Source organism: Lycium barbarum, chromosome 10 (genome assembly GCF_019175385.1).
Source record: "Lycium barbarum isolate Lr01 chromosome 10, ASM1917538v2, whole genome shotgun sequence".
NCBI lineage: Eukaryota > Viridiplantae > Streptophyta > Magnoliopsida > Solanales > Solanaceae > Lycium > Lycium barbarum.
The window spans coordinates 93678711-93687395 of NC_083346.1; the positions used below are offsets into that span (position 1 = coordinate 93678711).

The 8685-nt window shown below is 38.5% G+C and overlaps 1 protein-coding gene across 1 annotated transcript; it reads right to left on the reverse strand.

Annotated features, from left to right (window-relative positions):
- Positions 1–327: 327 nt before the first annotated feature.
- Positions 328–801, reverse strand: LOC132613133 (uncharacterized mitochondrial protein AtMg00810-like). Its single transcript, XM_060327182.1, has one exon. It carries the CDS (start codon positions 799–801, stop codon positions 328–330), a length of 474 nt encoding a protein of 157 aa, XP_060183165.1.
- Positions 802–8685: the final 7884 nt, after the last annotated feature.

Genomic DNA, 8685 nt, shown 5'->3' on the forward strand with positions numbered 1-8685 from the left:
GTAAAAATATCAGCAAGTTGGTTTTTCAGTGTTAACAAAAACTATTTCAAAATCTCCCTGAGCAACATGATTTCTGATAAAATAATGCTTAATATCTATATGCTTGGCCCTAGAATGATGCACAGGATTTTTAGACAGACAGATAACACTCGAATTATCACAGAAAATTTTTATAGGTTTAAAAAACAAGTCATAATCACTAAGTTGATAAGACATCCAAATTAACTGTGTGCAACATTGACCAACAACAATGTATTCAGCCTCAGTGGTAGAGAGAGAGAGAGACTGATCCCTATTTTTTGCTATTCCAGGAAATATGAGATTTTCCTAGAAGCTGGCAAGTACCACTGGTACTTTTTCTATGATCTTTATCACCTGCAAAGTGTGCATCTGAAAAACCTTCAAGTGTAAAATCATTGGAGTTAGGATACCATAAACCATAGTTAGTTGTTCCATGAAGGTATCTAATAATATGCTTGACAACAGTAAGATGAGATTACTTTGGAGCAGTTTGAAATCTAGCACACCTGACACACTAAACATAATATCTGGTCGCCTAGCAGTTAGGTAAAGCAACGATCCAATCATACCGCGATATTTAGTTTCATCGACAGGTTTTCCTGTCTCATCCTTATCAGGAGTACAAGTAGGACTCATTGGAGTTCCCATAGCTTTTGAGTCAGACATTCCAAATTTTTGAACGAGTTCCTTGGCATACTTTGCTTGACATATAAATATTCCACTGTCAGTTTGATGGATTTGTAGTCCCAAGAAGAATTTTAATTCTCCCATCATACTCATTTCGAACTCGCTTTGCATAAGATCAGAGATTCCTTGCACATAGAGGGGTTAGAGCTTTCAAAAATAATATCATCAACATATATCTGTATAATGAGATTCCCTAAAGAGGATCGTTTAATAAAAAGAGTTTTATCAATCTTTCCTCGGAAGAAGCCATGACTTACCAAGAGTGAGCTTAAACGATCATACCATGCCCTAGGGGCTTGTTTAAGACCATATAGAGCTTTACTTAATTTAAAAACGTGATAGGGAAATTTTAGATTTTCAAAACGTGGCGGCTGTTTGACATACACTTCTTCTTCAATAAAGCCATTTAGAAAAGCACTTTTGACATCCATTTGAAAAAGTTTGAATTTTTCAAAAGAGGCATACGCCAGCAAAATTCTAATGGATTCCAACCTGGCAACAGGAGCAAAAGTTTCATCATAGTCAACTCCTTCCCTTTGTAAGTATGCTTGAGCAACAAGTCGGGCTTTATTTCTGACTACTTCTCCGGCCTCATTTAGCTTGTTCCTGTATACCCATTTTGTGCCAATGATTGAAGCATTTTCAGGTTTGGGAACTATATTCCATACCTTGTTCTTTTCAAATTGATCAAGTTCCTCTTCTATAGCTTTTACCCAGTGTTCATCTTTTAAGGCATCACCCATTTTCTTTGGTTCATATTGAGAAATAAGAGCCAGATTTACATTATTTTTACTAGATGCTCTAGTTTTCATCCCTTGATTTATGTCTCCAATAACAAATTTCTTTGGATAATCAGGTTCGCTTCTCCATTCGTTTGGAACTGTTCCAGTAGTAACATCAGTCGACTGAGGTGTATCAGAAGTCGACTCACAGGATGCCTTTTCTTCAGTGGGTCTTGTAACCACTGCAGTAGGTATTTGACTGTCTTCTTCATCTGCAATTTTTCTTTTCTCGTCCATGTGATTAGTATCATCAAATACAACATGAATAGATTCTTCAATAGATAAAGTACGTTTGTTAAAAATTCTATAGGATCTACTAGTAGGAGAATAACCATGAAATATACCTTAATCACTTCGAGGATCAAACTTACCAAGATTTTCCTTACCATTATTGTGAACAAAACACTTACATCCAAAAGGATGAAAGTAGCTAATATTTGGTTTCTTACCAGTCCATAGCTCATAAGGAGGTTTCTTGGGAATTGGTCTGATTAGACATCTGTTCAAAATATGACAAGCTGTACTTACCGCTTCGGCCCAAAAGTGATGTGGTAAGTTTGTTTCTATGATCATTGTTCTTGCCATATCTTGAAGGGTTCTGTTCTTTCGTTCAACCACACCATTTTTTGTGGAGATCGAGGTGAGGAGAAATTGTGTGTGTACCCTTGGTCATTGCAGAAATCTTCAAAAGCTTTATTTTCACGCTGAATTTTCTCACAAAAAAAACTTAAAATTCTTTAGAGTATCATCTTTACGAGCAAGAAATATTACCTAGGTAAAGCGAGAAAAGTCATCTATTATAACAAATGCATACCTTTTTCCTCCAATGCTAGCAGTTCTAGTAGGACCAACAAGATCCATATGAAGTAGTTGCAAGGGCTTGGATATAGACACAATATCGTTTGAACTAAAAGAGTTTCTAGTTTGTTTACCTTTTTGACACGAATCGCATAAATGATCCTTAGGGTAGTTGAGTTTTGGCAATCCTATTACAAGATCATGTCTTGCCAGTTTTTCAATTAAGCGCATACTGGCATGACTAAGCTTCTTGTGCCACATCCACTAATCTTCTCCCATTGATGCCAGGCATATATGACTTGTAGCATTTTTGAAAGAGTCTAAAGTATACACATTTTTGTTTCTGCTTCCAGGAAGAATTTTTATCCCAGAGGAGTCTTCTATGACACACCCTGATTTACTAAACCTTATCTCAAGATCAGAGTCACACAGCTGACTTACACTTAAAAGGTTGTACTTAAGTCCCTTTACCAACAAAACATTTGAAATGTCACAAGAATTATCGAAAGTAATAGTACTAATACCACTTACCGTTCTAGTTGAGTTGTCTCCAAAAGTTACTAATCCTCCATCAAAGTCGGCGACTGCTTTGAATAAACTTTTGTCGCCTGTCATATGTCTTGAACATGCACTACTGATTTGAATAAACTTTCGTCGCCTGTCATATGTCTTGAACACGCACTATCTAGATACCATTTTCCCTTTTTTCTTTTCTTGTGGTGTTCCTGCAAAACATAATTTTTACTTTTGTTTAGGTACCCAAGGGTTCTTAGGTCCTTGATGGTTAGTTTCAAACCACTTACTTTTATTGGGTTTCCATACCCAACCAGGTGCAGTGGAGAAACGAAATCTACAGTTATGATAGTCATGGCCAAGTTTTCCACAACAAAAACATGTTTGAAAGGGTTTTCCTTCAACTTTACGAGGATTTGTTGGCCTAAGTATTCCATAATTTCTTTCAGTCGACTTAGAGGTTCTAGTTGACTGATCAGTCTTTAAAAAACAATTGTCTTCCCTTACAAATTATTAGTCATTGGTAAGACCCTTTTTCCAGTGGACGTATATGTGTAAGTTGACTGGTTTGACTTGGCATAATTATGACTAGAGGGTTTCAGTAAAATATCTATTTTAGATTGTAAATTGTAAACTTCATTTTGAATAGAATTTTTTTTCTTTTTCGCAAATTTCTAATTTTGATTCCCATTCTTTTTTCTCTCTTTAGTTTCCTATATTCATCAAAGACATTATTCAGGTCTATAAGAGTTTGATCTAATAATTCTTGAGATTCTTCACATTTAGAGCAGGGATGGGAGCTTACCTTATTGCTTCCTTTGAGAGCCATAAAAAACACATTTTCAATCTCTTCAGATTCTTCATCTGAAATTTCATCTTCACTCCAGCTACTGAAGGCCCTTTGTTTTTGATAACTTCTAGTTTGTTTCTTTCTAGTCTCAGGACATTCAGATGCGATATGGCCATATTTTCCACATTCATAACACTTTCCATCATTCTTTTGCTGCCCAGTGGAAGTCTTACTTTTTCTAAAGTTTGAGCTGCCTTTTCTGTTATTTCTTGATCTTCTCATGGCTTCTATCACATGCCTAGAAATCATGGCCACTTCTTATTCTTTAAAGTCATCATCAGATTCTTCAACTCGAGCCTTGAAAGCAACCACTTTTTTTTTTTCATCCTTCTGATATCTTTGAATGTGATTCTTTTCAAATGCTATCAGATTTCCTCTTAATTCATCATAAGTGAACTTATCCAAATTTCCATCTTCAAGAACAATTGCTTTGGTTTCCTGTCACGACCCAACCCCGTAGGCCGTGACTAGTGCCCGATCTGGGCACCCAAACGCATCTATCAAATGCTATCTCAAATTGTATCAACCGCATTCTAGTATATAGCAGAAGCCGACAAGGCTTTATTTCAAATTTAATTAATTTCCAGAAAAATTTTGGCAGAGTTTCCTTTGTTTTACGGACTATCCAATATACCCTACACGCAGAAAATACCAACAAAGGCCACACAGGGCCAACAGAGCAACATTTAAATATATGCGGACCGGCCGCCGCGGCGAATGGAATCGCCCAAACACGACATATACATACATCTGTACAGAAAGACCCCAACCCACAAACATGTCCACAAACCTCTAAACAGACCGACAGAATCATATGACGGGACAGGGCCCCGCCGTACCCATGAACGAGAATATACGTATATAGAAGTGACAGGCTATACCAAAAGATGGCTCTGAATAAAAGAGCGCTCCAAAATAGCAGAATAAGATCCTAAGCGGACGGATCAGCAAACCTGTCGTCGGTACCTGCGCGGCATGAAAACGTAGCCCCCAAAGAAAGGGGGTCAGTACGAAATATGTACTGAATATGTAAAACCTGAATTACAGAAACAAGATCATAACTGGTACAGAACGTACAGAAAGTGAACAGAAAATCCAAAGTATCAGATACATAATTTCAAAACATGCAGAGTGTGTACAGAAACATATGTCATATCAAATTCGACCCCTGCCAAGGGACTCGGCAGACAGAACGTGGCCACCCTCCCGACACTGGTGCCACAACACAGAAGAATCAGAATAGGGGCATAACCCCGTAGCATAATATGTCATATCAAATGGCCATAGCAAATCATATCAGAACAAGCGGACATGGCACATCATACTCCACAAACCCATGTACGCGTATACCTGCCCCCTCACATCGAGGCACGGCGAACAATGCAGAGGATCACGCTTGACAACATATCCTGGCCCGGGCTCAGTGTGGGAAACATTGGGGCATCCACGAATGGCGTAGTGAGAGACTAATGCAATTAAAATATCATGAATGTTTCCATAGACTCGATGAGGCATATCAAAGACAAACCGATCCAATGAAGTCGGAAGGAATCATAGTAAATGAGTTTCGAGTATCAAAACAATTTATCAGACTTAATGGAATATTTAAAACAACGTTTGTTAGGTAATTAGAATGGCAGTCAAAACATTTCTTTCAAAAACCGCTCGAAAGTAAGACTTGAGTACGATACGGGCAAAATCGGGAATAATGGGCCCACCTCGGGACAAGCAAGGCGGTGGGCTCAAATTACATATTTTAAGCTTATGGGGTCATCTACAAAGGTTCTACGGACGTTCTATAGCTTTCCAAGTAGTTTAGGGAAACTTTGCATGATTTTCAAGAATACAAACCTAAAGGGCTCAATCTTACTGAAGGAAAAAGCGAGATTTTCAATTGCGGATTCCGATGGGCAGAAAGTCTTTCGAGGCCCGAATCCAATTCTAATACACTTAGGCATGCCAAAAGAAGGATCAGGTAGCTTTACATACCTTTTGAGCTTTTTAAGCCTATCCAAGTGTTATGTTTTGTGTTTTCGTATAATTCGAAATCGAGAAATAATTAAGACTTGTGTGTTATGAGGAAATATTTTGATTCTAGTTGACATGACTATGTTGGTTATGAAATCATTAATGTTAAGACATCGGGGAAGGCCGAGGGTAAATTTGGAATTTCGGAAATTAGTTTCGGGAATTACAAAACGGGACTTTTAATGAATTGGGCCAAGAAAAATTAGAACAAATTGAGGCCCAAAGTCTTGAAGGGAGCCGACCAATACATGGCCCAAAACCCATTTTTAATGGTCATGTGTTATGCATGTGACCATGTAGAAGATATATATCAAGATTGGCCTTTGGAATTATCAAGAAAAAGATCACAATTCAACTTTGAGCTAAAGATAGCTCTCGGCCAAACCCTTTGGAAAATTAAAAAAAAAATTCTAGCCTCCAATCTTGATCTAAAAATCTTGTCCTTCTTGTGTTGTAGTAAGTTCAAGGCGCTCTCCGACGTGATACAATTAGTTTGGTGAAAGAGCGGCGTTTGCGGCAAGTCAGAATTTCAAGAAAAAGGTAAGATTTCTATGTTTTTATGTTAGGGAATGGATATATATGTTATAGTGATTAAAGTGGCATGAAGATTATGGAATTTTGTGGTGTTTGTGAATGGCGTGTGTGTGTATAGAGGGTGTGTTTGGCCGTGAGCCATGATAGTGTGGAAGGGAGGTGAATTTGATTTTGTTTAGTTTGTTTAGTGCGTCGTTGTGACATTTATGACGTGAATGATCGTTTAATGAATTGAATTGGTGTTGAAAAATGATCTCGGAACATTATGGGAAAGTGTATACGTTTGGTATCATTGTGTATATCATTGTATATCTATGATGCTAAAGACTTTAAATATGACTTATGGTTGATGTTAATGAATTTGGAGTGAAACAATGAGAGTTAGAACGTTCGTCGTAATTTTGATGTTTTGAATGAAATATGGAAAGTAATGAATTTCGGGAAACTTTGTATATGGTTTGGAATATATTTGGGGTGTGATTGAATAATCTTGTATGAGTGAATGAATACAATAATGTGGATATAAGTTTGGAATTGTGAAGTTTGAATGAAAGATTGTCAACTTGTGTAGTAAGGTAGAACTTTAAAGCTAGAATGATTTGATTATGGTTTGTGTTGTTTGATGATGTTTGGGTTGTTGTTGTTGATGTATTTTGAGCCGAGCTAAGTCTCGGGGGTGTTAGATTTACAGGGGAAATGCTGCCGAAATTTCGGTAGACAAAAATCAAGTTAATGGAAATCTTAAGCCTAAGAATCTCTAATTGGTAACTTTGACCATTTGCAGATTCTGGACGAAACGGGATTTGATTTTAAGGAAAGCATAAGACGTCCATAAGGTATGTAAAGCTTCCCACTTCTTCGTTTGGCATGTCTTAGTATGTTAGGTGAATATTGGAATCTCCGGAGCCTTTCTGCTCCTCGAAACCCGATCTACAAAACGACTGCTATTCATTCAATTCAATTGAAGCCTAAAGGCTCTATTTTGGCTAGAATGCAACCAAATGTTCGAAACCTATCGAAATGTGATCGGGTCACTTTGAAATCATTATGTATGATCTTTTGGCCTTTAAATGTTCGTAAATTATGTTCGCCACCTCAATTTGACTCGAGGTGGGCCCGCTAACCCCGAGACGCCCTATTTGTCCTATTGGGCTCCCTTTTTTGATGAACTTCGATATGAGATCTTCGACCTTGAAACTTCCCTCTATAAAATATGTTTTGACTATTGTGATATGTTAAGTTTCGTTTGAGCCATACGTACCACTTTGGAAACCATTTGTGAGATAAACTTTCGTATGAACTAATCATTCGACTATTTTGGTTTATGAAATGACTTATGAGATTATTAAGTTTTGAAAGGCTATTTCGAAATATAAATTGCATTTGTTTGCTCACGACTCCGCTCGTGCCTTATTTTGACTTCGTTCACCGGTTCCCGGGCCGGTCATGATTCGTGCGCCCTGTGATAATTCGGCCGTATGTTGTGTTTCGGTTCCCGAGGCCTCGCCATAGGGCCGGGTTCCGTTTGGAGTTATGCTGTGATATGGCTAGTGATGCGATACGCTCACTTATGTTTGTGTTCGGGGATGTATGGAGATTCGAAACCTTCTGGTGTTATGCTGTGTGTGGCGCCAGCGTCGGAGTGGCGACCACGTTCTCGAGCGTTTGCATGATTTCGTTTGCATTATGTATATGTATATGATTTGATACGGATTTTGACATACTGATTGGTACTCCCCTTTTGATATCCGGTTTGCTTTCAGTTTTGGCTCATATTTCTGTACTCCGTGCTTTACATACTCAGTACATATTTCGTACTGACCCCCTTTCTTCGAGGGCTGCGTTTCATGCCCGCAGGTACAGACATTGGTGATCCTCCGCTGTAGGCTTCACTCTCTGCTATATCGGAGTACTCCTTCTTGACTCGGAGTCCACTTTTGGTACAGACTTCTTTTGCTATGTATATATTCTGTACATTTGACTATTTGGGTATGGCGGGGCCCTGTCTCGCCATATGTCTTTGTTTTGGATTCGTAGAGGCCTGTAGTCATATATGTGGGGCGAGGGTCCTATGTGTGTTTGTTTGATTTTGTTTTCTGGTCTTACAGCGGTCAGTTTGTTATGATGGCCCTAAATGGCCCTTATGCTTATATTTGCACTTATGACCGGCGATGTCTATTCCGCCGCTCCGTTTGGATTCGATATGACATTTTGATTTGTGCGACCGCTTAAGACATATTTTGATATAACCTATGTTGATATGACTTTTATGAAATTCTGAAATACGTTCGGATTTGGTAAATGAATATGTGATTTGGTCTCGGTACCCAGGTAGGGTGCCAGTCGCGGCCCACGGGGCTGGGTCGTGACAAAAGTGGTATCAGAGCAGTTTGTCCTCGGAATGTCTACAGGCCGTGTCTCGTAGAGTCTTGTTTATCGATGTGTTGTGCACCACATCTATACACAGGGAAC